Source organism: Numenius arquata, chromosome 3 (genome assembly GCF_964106895.1).
Source record: "Numenius arquata chromosome 3, bNumArq3.hap1.1, whole genome shotgun sequence".
Classification (NCBI taxonomy): Eukaryota; Metazoa; Chordata; class Aves; order Charadriiformes; family Scolopacidae; genus Numenius; species Numenius arquata.
In genome coordinates this window covers 6,026,140-6,045,246 of record NC_133578.1, presented here as the reverse complement: position 1 = coordinate 6,045,246, position 19,107 = coordinate 6,026,140, and the positions used below count along the sequence as shown (strand labels likewise).

Sequence of the window (19,107 nt, the reverse complement as noted above, 5' to 3'; positions counted from 1 at the left end):
CAATTTTCCCTTGATTTACATAAGCCTCAGGACCGCCGAGGAACCCTTCCTTTCCCCACTGCCTACTCCCTGGGCTGAAGCAACACCACCACCACACTGATTTACTCCTGCTCAAACACTCCTACAAGTCTCAGCGTTTGTATTTATGACACCAAACATCTGGATCAACTGGGAAAAGCATCGTTGCCATCAACAAAATATGATTTAAGGGCACCCAGATTGGTCCAAGCAGGTGAATAGCTTTTGCTATTCTATTTCTTTCACATCCTTGTACCTGTTAGTGTCTTCTTCCCGAATTGGCAAGGACATCTTCTTGTCATTAATAATTTATCCCCGAGTATCTTTCCATCAACCCATATTTTCCCTCCTGAAGTCTTTGGGGAGTGTGACTTACACGGTGCATTGTTAATGAGACACTGCATGGAAGCCTGTTCATAGGTTGCAAAAATGAGCTAAATCGCAAATAAAACATAACACGCAGATGGATCTTTTCATGTCTAACACATTCAAACTCAAAAGAGGAAAAAAACCCCTTGAAATTCCTGTAACTGTTAGAATTATGTACATTTATCTATATAATTACTTTTTACTCATTTGCAAATAAATACCTACTTGTCTGCCTTTAATTATTGTATGCCTCTTTCTCCCTTGGTAGTCAACAACTTCCACGCTATCCAGGTATATGTCAACCCAGTACACATATTTATTGACGAGGTCGAGTGCAAGAGCAGTTGGCTGTTCAATTTTAGAGTCTACTATCCACGTCCTGTTCATTCCATCCATGTCACATCTCTCAACCTTGGCAGCGTTCCCGTAGTCTGTAAAGAAAAGCTTTCTGTTGAAAGAAAATAAGATGTTGTAAGTTCCAAGGGGTGTGAGGAGAGTGCAAAGCTCCTGGTGGCTCTGCAAAGTAAGTTTTTCGCATTTCAGTGGCACAATTGCACAATTGGAATTTTTCAAATAGAACATACTTTTCTTTTAAATGGATGGTTTTCATATGTACAGAGACTACATTACAATCTTAGATATCTCTTTGAACCATTATTTATAAAAAATGCCAAGATCGTTAGGAATACCAAAGAGTGGCAAAGCCACAAAGGACTCACATGGTTTGGAGAACAATTCATTGCACGTGAGGTATAACAAATACAGCAATCCACACGGCCATGGCTTTGAAAATATACTTCTACAGAAGATGCTTTAGTCTGTAGCACATTTGAATCCAGTCTGGGAAAGATGTTCAGGCCTTAAAACGTTTCCCCAAATCCAATGAGTCATTGCATCCAGGAACAATGTGAAACTATCAAAGACTTCAAATTGCTACTAAAGCTTCCCGACCTGATACTTGATTAGCATTCACTGGATTTAGTACCCGCAAATCAATTTTGATTAACCCGACAATATTTTAACAAGATTACCTATTTGTGAGACTAAATTACACTCGCAATCTGAAGACCACCTTGCCACGACTTTAATGTGCGATAAAGAATAATCTGATTCCAGACTGAATAGTACTCAAACTACTTTGAGAATCAGGATTTCCTTTTCCAAATGAAGTGAATTATCTCCTAGTTATTGCCACTAATGGGAATAACATTGGATCAACACCGTATAATCCTTGAGATAGCTTTAAGTTAAAGAGCAGTAATTTATAGCCTTGCAACCTCTCATAGAAATTGTAGCATATTTTAGGCTGGAAAGAAAATGTTTGCTAAACAGCCAAACAAGACCTATATCCTTTATTATTGCCATCTTCAAATAAATAAGAATACATTTTAAATGCAATTAAAGTGTTTCATGTGCAAGATCTATAAATTAAAAAATCATGAAAAGTATTAAAGGCAGTAGAATTATCTACAGCATATGTACGGCAGCTGTCAAATGCCAAAATGAATTGATCACAGAATCATAAAACAGGGCTTGAGGAGAATTTGAAAGGTCATGTAGTCCATCACCAGGCCATAAGGCAGAATAAACTTTACCTATAACATTCCTGAGGGATAACTCCATTCCTGACTGGGATTTCTATTTATCAAAATCATTTTGAATTCCTGTCTTGTCCTTGATTGTCATTCTGTGTCCCAGCTGTACTTTAAGAACATTTTAAGAAACACATACTTAACAGTCAGGTCCATATAAATCAAAACGTGCACACTACAGATGATGTGCAAAGTAAAAAAAAAAATATGTCTGCAAAGCAAATGTTTAATTTGGAACAAAAACAGCCAAAGAACTGTGTGCATAGAGATGTATATGCTCTTATTTATATATATGTATGTACATATTTCATCAGCAATAACAAGGCCAACACCTAATGCATCTTAAATGAGTTGTTAAAACATTACATGTAGTCTAAAGTTTGTACTTCTGGGGATTTGATTTAGGTTATTTAAGGGAACTTTGTATCTCAAGATTCAATAATCCCAGTCCCCACCCCCAGTGTGTATATAAATACACAAACATATACCCAGCACCTGCAAAGACCTGGAGCTTGACTTCAATCCGACTCTGCTTCATTTAGCAGTATTCTTATACAAGACTTAACATTTCTACGTGATATCACAAAACAGTCTAATAGGCAAGTTAGAAATAATAACGATTTGCCTTTTACAACTATATTGTCTTTTCAGATCAGATAAGAAATAAAACGTTTGCACATCAATAACAAATAGAAACATTAAAGAGTACCTAAGATTCTTCTACAGTTTTCAGGGATGGGGGGGTTATTGCCTTGTTTTCTAAATATCTGTTTTATATTAACATCATTTGTGCTATGGAAGTTCGCATGACTTCATGTGTGGATGACAGATTTTTCATTTTCAAAATAATTACTCTTTTCCTGGAGACTGACAATAATAAAACTTTATCTTTTAATGTGGAGGCAAAAGCCAGAGCAAGGAAGTAGTTGCCTAACTGCTGCCGTACGATCAAAGCGGACTGAAAATTAAATTAAGAAAATTAAATGCTTTACCACGTAATCTTGAAATGCAATTCCGTATTTAAAGACTAATGCAGATTTTTAGAATGAGGTTTAAATTGCATTTATAACACATGAAGCTGTCCCACAATTACGCTGTATTTCCTTTGCCTTGGGAGTTTTCACGGACACATTGTAGTTGCATTTATTTCAGCTCAAGACTAATTTTTCTGCTCACAAATGGTGCTGTATTTCCCTACTCATTTTCAGCAGAGGATGGTGAAATCTTTTATCAATTCTGAGAGCGATTCCAACAGGAACACTGACCCTGCACAGCCCAAGCACCACAAACTAGTTCTGGCCTTGAGGGACCAGCTAGGACTGGGACAGGGTTCATTTCATGACAGCCTTTATTTCCGGAGACTACCAATGAGGATGCTAATTTAGGCTGCTATAAAATAGTAAAAATTTTGGCACTAAATTGAATTTTATGAAGTCACGTTATCTTTTAAATGCTACAGACTTCTTCATGCATAGAAATTCTGAATATTCTCCTGGCTCTTTGAAACCGTACAAACCCCATGTTCTGCCCACTATTAATCAAGAATAAAAAGAGCCATCTTCTTCATCAAGTCCAGGTGCGTTGCAGGCATCCTATACTACTCTTCTTTTCAAACTTCTGAAATTCATAGAAATACTTAATTGTTTTGACCCAATGTTCTGTCCAGAAGCTCTTCCAGAATGCTTTCATTGTTGTTCCAACAACAGTTAGGAACATCTTGTAACTAACAATGATATCTTCAAGGCTAAATTATATCTACTGATTTCTGCAACACTTATTTGGCTTAAACGGTGCTTTCCACCTGTCTTCCCCTCCAAAGGTATTTCTAGACGGCAATCAAATTCTTTCACTCTCTACCGAGCAGCTAGAGATAAGCAAAGAAAGTCAATCTTTCTCCTCTTGTATGACAGACTCTCCATGTTGCCCTTCTGTGCAGTTATTCCAGCTTTAGGTCACACTACCGAACCAGCGCGGTCAGCATGGGAGGCACTGTTCCAGAGAGGAGTTCACCAGTGTCTCTGCTGTAACTTCCCCGCATCAGCTGGAGACTCAGCCATCACTGCGTGACGTTTTCTATTTCCACAGCTCTATTACACTGCCGATTTACTGTCATTCTCCTCCCTCTGCTGATTTCCCAGGGTTTAGCTGACTTTGTCCAGTCTATGAAATACAACCCGTTTCATAACTTCACAACTTAGTCTTAAAAACTTATGATTGGAGTTTTTCCAACAAGAGTTTGATTTCAAGTGGGAGAACACAGGGAATATAATCCCTCCACATCTGAGCAATGAATTCTCTGTAACATTTTAAAATATCCTCAACTGACAAACCCACTGACTACAAAGAACAGTAAAGTCATTTTACCAAATAAAACTAATTCCAGAGGAGCAGAATGCCATCACAAGACAAAATTGATGGTGAACTACCCAGTCCCTATTCTCATATCAGTGGACACAGATTCATCTTTCCTTCATTATCAGGCCCCAAAACCATGTAAGGAGGGCCTCAAAAGGCTGCTGTTCTTCCCTGACAGAAGACATCTGTTCTCCACAGAAACCTCTGTCAGACCCAGTCTTGGTTCAGCCGCCAACGTTCTACACCTCCCCTATCACCACTTTTTTTTTTCCCCCAGCAACTTCTCTCGTCACTCCCTTTTGTTTTCCAAGCTTTAAGTCACCACGTTCCCAATCCACCTATTTCATCAGCTGACAAAGAAATGTGTTTTCCTTGTAAAGCTACATTTGGATGACTGAAAATTCTCAATTTCTGATACACCAAAGCAGCCAAGTACTATATAGCAGTATCAGGCTTTTGCGGGGCAAAATTCCACAATTCTGCAACTACTTGGCAAAAAAAACCACCACCCATATATGGAACAATATTATAAAAATATCATGAAGGAGTTTTTCAATTTTTTCCTGACACATACAATTGTGCTTCACAATTGCTTGAGTGTATTCATGTGTCACTATTATTATTTTTTTATTCTTTATTTCCCTCCTCAGTCTCTCATCACTCTTGGTACTAGGGGAGAGGGGCACTTGTCACTGTGTCCAGAAGCTCATCTGTTCAGCTGCCAGGCTCAGACTCTAAACTGTTCCCTGTATAACTCGCAAGCCAGCCTATTCCCACCTCTTACTGCTCCCTTAATTCCCAGGTTGGCTTTTAAACCTTAAGTTCTCCTCCAGTGGACCTATGGAAGAGAACGCGTTACTGCACAGTAACCTCAATTCATTATGAGGAGAAGCAAAACACAGTTTCAGGCATGACCAAACCTGAGACAAGTACAGAAGATAAACCATCTGATAGTATGGTGTGGCTTAAGAGCAAATGCAAGAGCAGAGGCTAAATGGACTCAGGTACCAAAGCACTGTAATCACTGATGTATCCAGGTTAAACACCCTACCTGTTCTGTAGAGGGAAGACGTGGTATCCTATAGAGTTTCCTAAAGCTCATATATTAAGACTACTGTCAACATGAACCTGTGCCAGCTGCCACATAGGAGTCAAATGGCAACACCTGGGAAAAAACCATCTTCTGCCTCTCCATCTGTTTCTTTCTTCCTCTGGTCTTCTCTTATCAGAGATAAAGATGTGTTAGTGTAAGCACTACTTAGTAGGAAAAGGATAAAGATTTCAAACACACACACATTTAAAGGGCAGCAACTTCAACTTAAGCTGAAGAATCAGAAAGGATGTTCTTCTGAAGGTATTACAGCTCCACAAGCTTAATCTCAAGAAGGTGGGAATTGCTGGGGCAGATTTTGAAGGGAAGAATGAGAGAGAGCTTGGCAGATTGCAGTGAAGAGTGAACTATCAGAGGTAAATTAATACAGTATATGTAGAAAGAAGGCTGCTTTCTTAGACAAGGCTACTGCCATGGACCAGACCTATCTATATTAAAGTAAAATAATTCATAGCATACCTCAACAGGAGCTAAGAGAAGAGCAGCAGTATTTAGTTTCCAGAAACGACACTGAAAGGATCTTTATCAAGACAGAAAGCTACTAAAGATATCCTGTGATTTTGGGAAAAAATGAACGAGTGACAACAAGTTGTAGGCTTTTCTCTAATTTAGAAGAGGGCTTATGGTGTGGAAAAACACACTGAATCAGAGTAACAGAAATGGGGTGTAATTTAATTGGTTTAAAGCCTAATGAGAAGACCATTGGCATTGAGAGGAACCAGATCGCACGAACTGTAAACACTGAAAGATACACTGTGGGATAACTAAAGTTATGTGGGCTGGGGTGAACAAGGAACCTTCAGAGGAGGAGGTGATCAAAACACCTAATTAAAAAGGCTGTGTGAAAATACGTGTGGGACGCTCTGCTTGTAAATTAAATATTATGGCATCAGGATCTACTTATTACTTGTAGATTTATTTACTGGATTCTCAGAAGGGGACTGCCACACAGTCCTGTATCTGATTTCTACTGCATTTAATTAGAACAAATGTCATTTGATTTAATGTACGTCGCATTTAATTAATAGCATGCTTTATGGCACGGTCCAGGAACATTTTCCCCTCTGTTGATGATTAAGTTGATTTCTGGGTTCAGTAGTTTCCTTTTTCACCTGCATTTAAAGCTAAAGAAATCAGCCACTTAGATGTAGCCTATTTTTGGCACTAAATGAGCCATGGCCCTTAGTATACCAGACAAATCTTTGGTAACTGAACAGTACTATTTGCTAAAACACCCACATTTAAAGAAATTGCCAGGTTTGGGGCAAAAGCAAATTTTTCCCCAGGGCAGGAACGTAAAAGCCATTTGATTTGGGCTATAGGGTTCCACACCTCACCTTCTTTCTAGCACAACGCAGCACCCATCACCTTGAGGATAACTTCCCCTTGCAAATCCACCCTATTTTAGGGGGTTAAAAACTAGCGGGCTCTCCAGCAAGGTGCCTTTAATGTTTATTGTAACTGATTTCAGAAGAAAAGATTGGATGGATGTTTTTTGTGCTACGTAGGAGTGAATTTCTATTAGAGCTCCTCCATGATTTCTGCAACCCAAGGGAGGACACGTGTTCCAAACGTTCCTGGTATTTTGGAATCCTAACAATGAGTGCATAAGAGTAAAACAACGATGGTTTCTTCTCAGATTGCTGCAGATTTAGCACCACACGGGAAGCAGCACCGAGCTGAGCAGCAGAGAGAAGTAAAACCCCGTTAGACATCTCATTCTCGCCGCACACAGCCAAGCTCGAGCCACCACTTGTCGCACAACAGAACACGGGCAATATCAGCAAAAGCTCAACCCAAATGCCTTAGGGAGGACATTTCTAATAAAATACCTTTCTCTTTATGCAGAAATCACCAGTTCAAACAAAGGTTTTCTTATTTGCAGTAATGCGGGCGGCAGTCTCAGCAGCGAACAGGGTAAAGAGCTGTGAATTTGGGGCATAGATTAAAAAAAATAGCAATTCTGGTTCACTGCTAAAGTACTTATGAATTGTCATACTATGTGGTGTTCTTACTGAACAGAGCAGAAAAACATGGGGGAATAGGGAAAAATCCTGCAACGATTTTTTTTTTCCCCCCTACTAAAAACTCTATAGAAATACGCCAAGTATAAAGCTATGATCCTTTCCACTTCTGAGTGGATAAAAGCCTTCATTTTCTTTTGTCTTAGCAATGTCAATCAAATATACATAAAATAAAGCTTTTTAAAGGTCATAACGGCCCTTACAAAGTTTTGTCCCCTCTGTTTTCCACCCAAATAAACCTTCTCTGCAGGGAAGTAATTGCAAAAGGTGCTCCAGTCCACCTATCTACTGTCCCTGGGTGCAGCAGGAACAATATATGACAGTGAGATGTACAGCTGAATTTCTATCTTATGATGTCTTTTCACAGTTTCAATTTTCTCTCACCAGCTATTCTTCCTCACACTCGGAGTAAATACGCAGCAAACCCGTGTCAACCCTGCCATATTCTCCTTCTTGCTCCGCTTATGAATCGCTGTGAGTTTCTGTGAATGCTAAAATTCGCACGGCTGGAACGTAACACCAATAAATCAAAGAAAAACACCCACAGAAATGAAAATTCAGTGCATAAGTTTTGCTAGAGGGTAAAAATGAAAGGTTGTCTTACAGTCATTCTTATCATAATAAAGTTTGGGTTTTTCCCCCCCATCAACAATAAGATTACAGCTATGAGACATACTCTTGAAAAATTGCATCCCTTAGCATATATCAAGTTTACACTCGCTTAATCTGCTTTCTCTCTAAATACAATTCAATATTCTTTCATTAAAGCCATGTAATTACCTTGAGTAATTTTGTGCAGAAAAGGTGCCTTTTCATTGTATTTCTTTTTCTTCTGAAGAAGAGGATGTTGTGTCAATCTTGAAAATTTTTCCCCAATATAAAATTTTAGTAAGCCAATAAGTTTTACCTTTTATGTCACTTTTTCATAAATATATGCAAAGTTTTAATAACTGTTATTTTTAATTGAAAGACACATTGCAAATGTATTCACGGATTCCTTAAGGGCCCTGAACATTAGTATTTAACTTGTCAAGTTATTCATCTGAAAATGTATGGATTTGGATATAAATCAGATGCAGAACCATGGAAGTAGAGTCCTTTCAGGCTATAAGTGCCCTGCGTCTTACTACAAGCTCATCAATTAGAATAAGAATGAAGAAACATTGATTATTCCCAGTTTATCACAAACCAGCTGTGCCAAATCCCTGTGTTGATCCACTGAGAAAATTCATTTTTTAAAGACACTCAAACCATCATGAAACATGGTTTTATATCATCACTTAAGCAGACTTTTAACATAACAGACAGCACCAAAAAGTCTTTATAATACTATTTCACAGACTTTATAAATATATAAAGTGTGTGTTTACATTCAAATCATGCACACACTGCTATAAGAGTTACTTAAATCTGTAACTCTGAGCCGGGAGAAAACATGATGATGAATGCAGTTCTTGGATTATCCCGAGTAATTATTTCTGAGGATTAGATGGTTAATTTCAACCGCTGTATATTTAATCAAATATACAAGATGCAGTGAAATAATTTAGCCATTTAAAATTAAAGTTCTGTTTCCTCATTGCAAACTCAGGGTCTGACATACGCTATCCTTCAAACTCAATTAGTGATATGTATTTTTAATGTAATATTTTCTATTATTCTGCTTTGAATGATTTCTGGAGCAAGAAAATGGTGCCACTTGACCATTTATAATATTTACATGAACCAAAGTACATAGCAGAATACACATATTCAAAGACTTATTTTCAAAGATTTAATTAGTATTGTACTGAAGCTCTTTCCTAGAAAAAAATAAACACAGTACTTTTCCTGAAGCTATTTAATTTTCACAATATATTACTATATGCAGACAGACTATTTTTTCTGCTACTTAATAAATAACTTTTTTCCTTTAGTTGAAAAGATACAGTTTTAAAAATTACTTTTTAAGAAGAGGATTTGGGGGACCAGGAAGGGGGAAGTTTTCATTAATTGTTCAGTAATTGTAGGGAAAAAAAGAAAAGCCCTGAAAGTGCGTCTGACTTGCAGCCTGGTGAAACTCGGGCAAAAAGGAAAGCAGACTGGAGCTTGGTCAGTTTAACTTTTGTCCTAGAGTTACGGAGCAAATGGGGACAGCACCAACAGTAACTCGCCTTTTAAAAGTGACTCTCTAGACACAGGAGACTATTATTTCCCAAACACAATCCCACTTCTTCAGTGGCTTTTCTATCCCAGGATTTGAGCCATGGCACTTTCAAAGCAGGTTGAGAAATGTTAGTTATATGGACTATTTGGCACCGTGAAATGCAAGAAGTGTATCCATTCGGTTTGTCGGATTTAAAATCACGTTTTCTGCACCACCTACATCTATCACCACACAGATCTCTACTTTAAATTAAGAATGCTTCGTCTTCCAATTTGTGATCTGTCAACCAACTTTGTCTATTAGTTAAAGTTACAGAGAATGAAAGAGGCAGCATTTTTGCAATATTCATTTATTTAAAATTTATTATTAACGTGAAAAATTATAACAGTTCTTCCGCCTTGGTATTTTATGACCTATACCAGATTAAATGTCAGTAATAGCTGGCATTTGAGAACCTGTCTCATCCATCTTATACAGAAAATGCTACAATAATCATCGTTATATAGGATTATATTAAATTAATTAAAAATCCACAGTTTGCAAGCTTTAGGAATCTCAGGCAGACCCAAAGAAAGGCTAGGATTATAATTAGAGGTGTAGTCTTTAGATCCCAAAAGCTTCAGACCTCAGTTTTGAAAACTGAGAATTTAAAGTCATGATGAATCACCAGTCAACAGCAAGGATGGGGATTTCTTTCCAGCAAATTCATGAGAAAAGAATATATCAGTGGTTGTTAAATGCAATGATGTTTCTAACTCTGAAAATCACAATATCGTACACTGCTGGAAGCTGACAGGTTTGCTGCGGGTACTGCTCCTCTACGCTTGTTTTATTCTTACTTTCTCATCTAAACACTTCTTCTTGCTACAGTTATGAAAAGTCACATCTGTGCTGGTACGTTCTTCAATACTATTGCCCTCACAGCTCTTGGCTTAGATTTAAGTCATTAAATATCATCAGTGACATCAAACCTGAAGATGATCTTGGATGAAGACATAGGCTCTGCTGTAGAAGAACTAATTTGGCAAAAACTACACTTTAAATTTCTATTTTAAATATATATATAATTTTAACTTATATTAAGAATATTCTTTAAAAAGAACTTTACACATGCTAATAATTTCACCTTTAGGCCAAAGGGGAGCAAATCCATCTCATTCTGATCTACACAAGCAAACACAATGAATCCTTAAACTGGTTTAAATTGTGCATGTGTAGAATAGAAAAGATACAGTCTATATTTCACAGCAACGGATGGAGCTGATCTTTATCTCAACATGCAGCTTTCCTTTGGGATGAAGCAGTAAGCTTTGCAGGTTCAGGAATTACTCCTTTCTAATTGACGATTCCAGTCTGTGAACACGGGCAAGGAGGTACGTGGGGCTCATGAAGAAAAACAAAAAAAGTACTTAACCCAGCCATAACTGTGCAAAATGAAATAAAACCAAGATTCTCACCCAACACTTCCATGTTCCTGTTTAGAAATCTCCTTTCTTTAATGGTTTTTTTTTGGTAAAGTAATAAACTCTGAAGTGAATATTAGGATTTCCCCTGCATCCTGGGTTTCTGGTCAAATATCTGCTGCTGGCGAGATCGGATCAACGCTGCTGGTCTACGCAAGGCTTGTTAACGGCACGTCCTTACGCAGGTCTGCAGAGCCCCCGATCTCCCCACTACGTATCCCCGGCTGCAGCATCATTTAATGTCAGCAACAACCAAATTATTTCATGCCATGCCTCAGCTTGGCATTCGGCAGCAAGGAAAGAAAACCAGGCAGTTCTGCCTCCCCATTAACTATCAGCTAAACAAGTCATTTTCTCCCCAAAATTGGACTTGCAAATTAAATTTAAAAAAACAAAACAAAACAACAAAAAGCCAACAAAGGCTGGTGTGAAACAAAGATCATAGACAATGAATTATCAAGTTAGTAGAAAAAAAACCAAAACTTGATTTATACAAAATGATAATATTTGAAATCAGATAGAAAGTATTGTATTTGCATTATTTTATCTGTTCTGAGAACAAAGACTCTATAAAATCTTTGACAGGTTGTAGCTGCCCCATCCCTGAAAGTGTTCACGGCCAGGTTCGACGGGGCTTTGAGCAACCTGCTCTAGTGGGAGGTGTCCCCGCCCATGGCAGGGGCATGGAACTAGATGATCCTTAAGGTCCCTTCCGACTCTATAATATTTTGATATGATTCTGTGATATTTTTTCTTAAGGCATTATGAAACAGAACTCCGTTTTGGTTAAGTGACAACTCAATTGGTTTCATTCCACCATGGAGAAGGCTCTAGTGTTTTTGCTGTTGTTACTCTTGGTGATCTCTTAGCCTTTCATTTGCAGCAGCTAGTCCCAGTGGGAAGGCGGAATTATTCATTATACTACTAACAATTAGTGCCTAATCACTAGAATCAATATGAAACTGCTAGAAAACTGACTGGTGTATATACGCAGGATTTAAAGCCAACAAATGCTGATTTGTGACACAAATACATAAACAGAAGGATTTTAATTTTGATTTCTGGAGATTGCCACAACTGAGAGTCCACAGATGACTTGTGACATTACTTGTTCTATTTCCACTGTGTCAGAGGAGTTATACAAATAATAATTGTCCAAAGATGTTTGCTCTAGTCAGCAAATGTTTACAAAAGCTTTTCCTCAACATTTTACTGAATGCTATAAAGAAAACAAAGTCAAAAAAAAAAATCTTTCTGTATGTGGCAGTATCTAATAATAAGCAGATACTGACAGGAGCGTAACAGTAGACTAATGGAGGTTGTGTATTTTGATGCTCAAAGTGATTTTAATTGAGCTGGGGCATGGAAATGTAGTGTCACACATGGTGCAGTCATGCCCATACATGAGTGAAAGGGTGGAACGGTTATGGTACACTGATATTTTATGGCAAGATATGAAAGAAAAGATTTTACATTAAGCGATTTTGCTTATGGAGTCATTCTGTTGGCCACTATTTTGGACTGAGGGATCAATATGACCATCAGAAGCTCAAACACCGAGGCAGGCATAGGTCAGAACATTCCAAGTGAAATCACTAGAACAGGAAAACAAGAGGCAATAAATGCTTTTTGCAGCCGCACACTATGGTCCAACCAATAGCCCCTCGCTTCTTGGGACCACTTCCCAAACTGTTCCATGCCTCCTGCCATGCTGAGAACAGCTTCCCCCAGCCGAGCACTGACACAAATGTGGATTTCCCTGCCCAGGAGATCAGAAGGTAAGCAGTTACACTACTTCTAAGGCACTTAGGCACATTTCCACATCCTTCTGTTTCACTAACACCATCACATAATCATAAATTTAAGCCATAACTCAGCAGTTCATGCAGCTGCTTGGAATCTGCAGTATTGTCACTTTTTTGCTCAGCCAAGCTGTGATAAGAGGTTATTTTTAAGATGTTATTTTTTTGGTCCTGAGGTTTTTTTGATACTTTCAAATTCATGGGAATAGCTAAATACGCTTGACTTCTGAAAGCTTCATTATCTTTTCATTAAAAACAACTTTATTGCCTATGACAGTGACTACAAAAGTACTTTTTCCTATGAGCCTACAGTCACATATACCTGCTTTCAACTGCAGCCTTGTCTTGACTGACAATTTTCAGTGGAGATTAATTGATTCTTGATTAATATTTGTTGAGTCTCATATTCAGAAAACTAGTGCATTGGTACCAACTCGATAAACTACATTCTGATACGAATTATTGACTGACTCTAGGGCAAGGCTCATTCCGTAATAACCCCTTTTGTGAACGGGACATCGATCAGAATATTCACGTTTCACTCATGCATTTGTAAATGCCAAACTACGGTGTTTACTTCGGTACTGGAAAAGTATAATGGCTTCCAGTCCCTCAGAATTCTTATTATTTCACAGGAAGAATGACAAACCTTTATTATCCTCCATTTATATAGACTTCATTTATTTGTAAGTCAAATATGGTCAGTGGGTATTAAATCCTTACCCAAAATTGCACCTTATCACAGGGCTGGTATTAGTGTCATCTAGTCAGAGTTAAATTTCATTCACTCAGATTAAGCTTTTCATATTTTCAGTTGATTATCAGGCAATTTTCCCTCTGGAAGAAAACAAAATCTGTTTTTTCTTAGTACAATGCCGATTAAGATCCAATATCTACAAGCCACAGGCCTAGAACCTGACAGACAACTGCAATTTTTTTAAAAATATTTTTGTTCAATGAACAGCACGTGGACAATCAAATCGTATTTATAGAATAGCTGGAAATCTGATAAAGAATTGTCTCTGTTCATGACAAACAGGTATTAACCTATTTTACATCTTTTAGTGGCCTTTCTTATCTCCCATTTATTCAAAAACATTTGCAACTGTTCCAAAGATGAACCTTTTACAAATGGCTGTATCACTACTTACAGCTTAAATAGTCTGGAAACACAGTGTTAGTGGTTACTCCAACATGTATTTTGCAAAAACATTAACCAAAACCATACCAGATGTTGCTGATAAATACATATTGTGATTTAAAAATACCAGCAAAGTAAATTGGTGGCTCTTATTCACATAGGATTCTTAGGCAATGTCTAATCCTGTGTTCTCTCACCTTTCCTAAGCATTAAAAACGCTACTTCTGTTCTTCTAAGTTTTACCCGAGAAACTTAGTACTCAGAATTAATGAATTTGGTTTGAGATTTTTTTGGAAGCTGTTAATTGCCATGAGTACATGGCATATCTCAAATTTGAAAGATCTCAAAGATGTCTGATATTTTGCCGATTTGTTCATTTGAGTCATTGGCTTGAAATTTCCCATTTCCATTCAGTGGATCATTCTAATCCTTATTTACTGAATCATCTGCCACGATTTTCCACGTGAAGCTTGTCTCATTTCAAGAGCAGTGAAAACCTGTGCTGGCGTGACAGTGCTTTATAGAAAAGCCGTATCCGTAATACACTTGCCGCACTTCTTACAGAATTTTGAATTTAAGTAATGAATTAAACAAGAGACTGCAGGAAGCAACCTGGAAATCGTGGGATTAGAGGAGGCTGTCAGCTGTTCCAGAGGCACGGCATCCACTTCTGTGCCAAACATGCCACTTCTTTATTATTTTTTTTTTTTTTAAAATGTTAGTATAATGTATTAGCACAAAATTATACATTATCTTTGTTTACAGAAAATATTGAAGGGATCAGCTGAAATCAAAACAAACAAAAAACAACTCAGACCTCCCTCTTTTCCCCAAAGAGCCCACAAAACAACCAGCCATGGGAAAGTTTCACCTAGTTATGTAACAAAAATAAAACAAAACTATTTCAGGGAAACAATGGGCAATTTTATATATATATCTATATATAGTCTATATATAGTCTCTATCTGTAGCTGGCAGACACCTTCTGCTACAAGATTATGACTCCTGCTCCAAACCTGCTTCTTCTCAGGGGAAAAAGCACAGCCCAACAGCACGTTCAGCAGGGAAAGAACTCTGGAAAGTCCCAAACCATTATGGAGTTAATAAACCAGAAAGCTAAAGGCCACTTTGCTACTTCCCTTCCCCTCCTGCCCTATTCCACACAGGAGCCCAGCACCTGCCCACACCCAGGAAGCCCGGTGGGCAGAAGACAACTTGCTCCAGGGAAGGAAACCTCCGCCTGCGGAGCAGCTCTGACACTCAAATAGAAAATTTCACAAGCAATTTTGGATCAAACGCACAAACACAATATCTCTTCTGAAACACTAAAGATGTAGAGAGGTATTCGCAGCACCGACTCCTGAGCAGAACGAGGGGAAAAAGGTAGCAGGTTTGGAGGGAAGGGGGAAACCAGTACACCCTGGTGACACCTGCACACGCCATTTCTGTAACTGTTCCTTCAAATACCAACCTAGATTTTAGGTAGAATTAGAGAGGAAGACAATTTTTGAGAATGACTAAACAGAAAAAAAATAATAAGAAAGAATTGCAGGAAAATAAAATAAAAATACTTCTCTGGCCAAATATAGGATTATACCCAGGTGCAAAGTAATTAGATTATACAAGTATGAACCAACGCATTGATAGCTGACGTCTCTAAGCTACCCCCAAAATTTTAATACCAATCCTAAGCCAGTTTTCGCACTCAAAGAAGCGACGATTATAGCTCATGCCTTTAAAAATTTATGATGCACAGCACCCAGTCTCACAGGATTTTATCTACCCAACCTGTGTACGTGGTCACTAACTCCCTCTTCCCCTGATCCAAGTAGCATTGCTCCCCTCAGTCCGCAGGCCACTGGGCACAGTGATGCCTACAGCTGCATGTTAGAGCTAATGAACTAATTATTCTTATTAAATAACTAATTATTTAATTTTAGGAAAAGAAGAAAAAAATATAAAACCCAATGAACGCTTAACACTGTGCAGGGAAGGGAGTTACACGTACCAGAGCAAGATTCATCCATGGAGATATCATTTATTAAAGCAACAAAGGCAGTTTGAGGAGAACATTCCCTTTCCGGTAGGCAAGGCCTCACGTCTGAAAGCATATCATGGTGTGCCTGTGCGTCAGGAAGGTTTCACACCTTTATTTTAAAACAAAACTGATGCGCACTGACATGAGAGGGGAGTAAATCAGGAAACATCCTTGTGCGTTTTGGTGTGGGGGGCGAGGGGCTGATCGTGTGCTTCACAACACCAAAGCAATAGTCTACAGGCATAATTAACAAAACATATTTCAAGACTATTTTTGTCATATTTATACATTATTTTATTAGCCATCAGAAAAATAATTAATATCTATGTTGCATATTAATTGCAATAGCAGTTCATTTACTCTAATCAGCCTGAGGTGAAGGGAGCACAGATTAACTTGAGGCTTTTCCCTCCCACCCCGACTTTGTCTCAACATAATTGTCCTCCTCTAACATAACCCCAATGAATAATCTTACGATCTCCAGCACCATTTTACTCACTCAAATTCCTCTCTGCTCACTATGACAAGGCAGAAGATGGCCCGGGTTGGGACATACAAGCCACCACCTGCTGCAGAACAGTTATTGCCTTTCTTATTGAAAGATGCGTTCCTGGGATTTTCACTTTTTATTCCAGAAAAGGGAAAGGAGCAGTAAAGATACTGTTTTATATTGTTTAAAGGTGTTCCTGTGTTCAGATAGCAGTAATTGTTCGATATAGCCTGCTTCTTGATGGCACCTGGCCAGGGATGTGCTCACTTGTCAAAGCATAGTGTGGAGAGCCCAGCGGTGACCATCAGCACAGCTGATCACATGGTGCCCAAATCCCAACGAAACCCACGGCAATATAAAGGATAAACCCTCGGGAATTAGTTGTGCTGACACCTTTGAATATCCTGATTGATTTCTTCCCATGTCTAAACATCTCTGAAATCTAGTCTCCATCCCTGGGAAGCCAGATTCAAACAAGAATTCACAACACAAGTTACGAACCCCAAGTCTCTGCGCAGCAACCAGAGGGGAGGGAAGCACTTTGAACTGGGATTCACAGCACAAAGCAACTCAATTACAATGCAAAACTACATCCTTTCTGTTATTGTTGGCTTTATTTTTTTTTTTTTAAATTTAATTAAACTAGTAATTGAGGCTGTCCTATGTGCTGAACTCAATTAAATATGTCAGGGTATGTTCAAAACATGCTCTCAAAACTCTGCCACTCAAAGTCCAGACTGGAACATCTAATCTGCAAGTATCAGACAGCTGTAAACAGGAAATAAATTACCATCTAAGCATCAAGCTATTGAATAACTCTTGGAAAAGGTAGCACTCACCTCACTATCTACGTAACAGGTGAAAATCTAGGGACAATTTCAAAAGTGAGGAAAAATTAATCCAACTGCGAAGGGCAGGGCATTTCTTTTGTTTATTGGTTCCACGATTCCTCATTAGGAATTTTGGCTGGATATTTTATCAAGCAGTTAGTTTGGCATCACATGAAATTTTCTGTTAAAGAGGCACCATTCTGTACCAGACACCCACCACCTGGGTTAAATCTGTTGCTGACTAGATGGGTTTTTCAAATCTGCACGCACCTGTTTCAATATCAGAGAACTTCTCCCAACATGTTCTTCTGAAGGTTTTGTGCTTTCTATCACTAATTAAACATACAGAACCAAATAAGAGCATGTATGAGACAAAATCTCATCTCTGCTCTGATGAAAACTATTTATTTATACATTGATAAAAAGCTTCAGCGAGAGAATATCTGGCTAAATACTTGTCTGGTCTTTTGGCAGTCTTTTGGTCCTGTGGCAGTAGCTTTCTCAAGATGTTTTGTCTTTGATGGTAACTTTGAAAGTTCCCAGGTTCATCTCCATAGAGAACCCAAAATCTTTTGCAGGACAGAAAAAGTTTTCCCTGGCAGCTCTACTTTTCACACAATGATATGGGGTTGGAAGGAACCTCTTGAGATCATCTAGTCCAACCCTCTGCCAAACCAGGTCCACCTAGAACAGGTTGCACAGGAACATGTCCAGGCAGATTTGAAGACTCCACCACCTCTCTGGGCAGCCTGTTCCAGGGCTCTGCAACCCTCAAAGTAAAGAAATTCCTCCTCATGTTTAGATGAAACTTATGGTCAAGTTTTTGTGCCTGTTACCTCTTGTCCTGTCACTGGGCATCACTGAAAAAAGACTGGCCCCATCCTCCTGACACCCACCCTTTAAGTATTTATAAACATTGATCAGATCCCCCCTCAGTCTTCTCTTCTCCAGACTAAAAAGACCCAAGTCCCTCAGCCTTTCCTCATCAGAGAGATGCTCCAGGCCCCTCATCATCTTTGTAATCCTACTTTTGAAACACTAAAACATAGAAAACCTTAGATTTCCTTCACATGTGCTTACACCACTGAAGGATGTGTCCTGCTGAAAACCAAAATGTGTCAAAGTACAGAGGCTTCCATCTTTATGATTGTGTGTCTGAAGAAGTTACAAATTGCTATTTTGTATTTTCTCATCCATTTCACAGGAAGTGCCCTGGAAGCAGTTCATAAGACTAAAAAGTGAAATAAAACCCCCAAAACAAACAAGCAAAGAAAACCCCAACCCATCATGATGCTAGAAATCCTAGATACCATGTTATTCTGCAATACTCTCCTCCAATCATACTTAATGTACAGCCTAAACTGAAGACGGCAGCTCAGAAGGGCTGTAGCTCACACAGAATATGCTGTTTGACATATTCTGTGGTTCCCTTACCTGTTAATGGTATCCAGCTGCTCTCCTATTCAGGAGCAGACAAGCTGTTTTGAATCAATGCTCAGTAGTTTTTAAGCTGCACACCCCCACCCTATATTTACGGAAACACTAGCTATTTATAGAAAAAAATAATTGGACATAAAGCCTGTTCAATGCTCATAACAGATCACTGGCCATTAGCAAAATATTCATTAATCTTTGTTTTAATTTGACTAGGAATGCATTCTGTTTGAAGTACAGAAATGGAAGTGTAAGAGCAGAACGCACATGTGTTTTATTAGCAGTTGTTTTCAG

The 19,107-nt window shown here is 38.5% G+C and overlaps 1 protein-coding gene across 1 annotated transcript in view; it reads right to left on the bottom strand.

The window, feature by feature from the left end:
* The window catches only part of LRP1B (LDL receptor related protein 1B), a 575,621-nt gene that overhangs the window by 291,546 nt on the left and 264,968 nt on the right, over positions 1 to 19,107 (bottom strand). Inside the window, exon 8 of the mRNA XM_074145610.1 lies at positions 613 to 835. Coding sequence (XP_074001711.1) covers positions 613 to 835 — 223 coding nt within the window. The remainder of the gene's footprint in view (positions 1 to 612; positions 836 to 19,107) is intronic.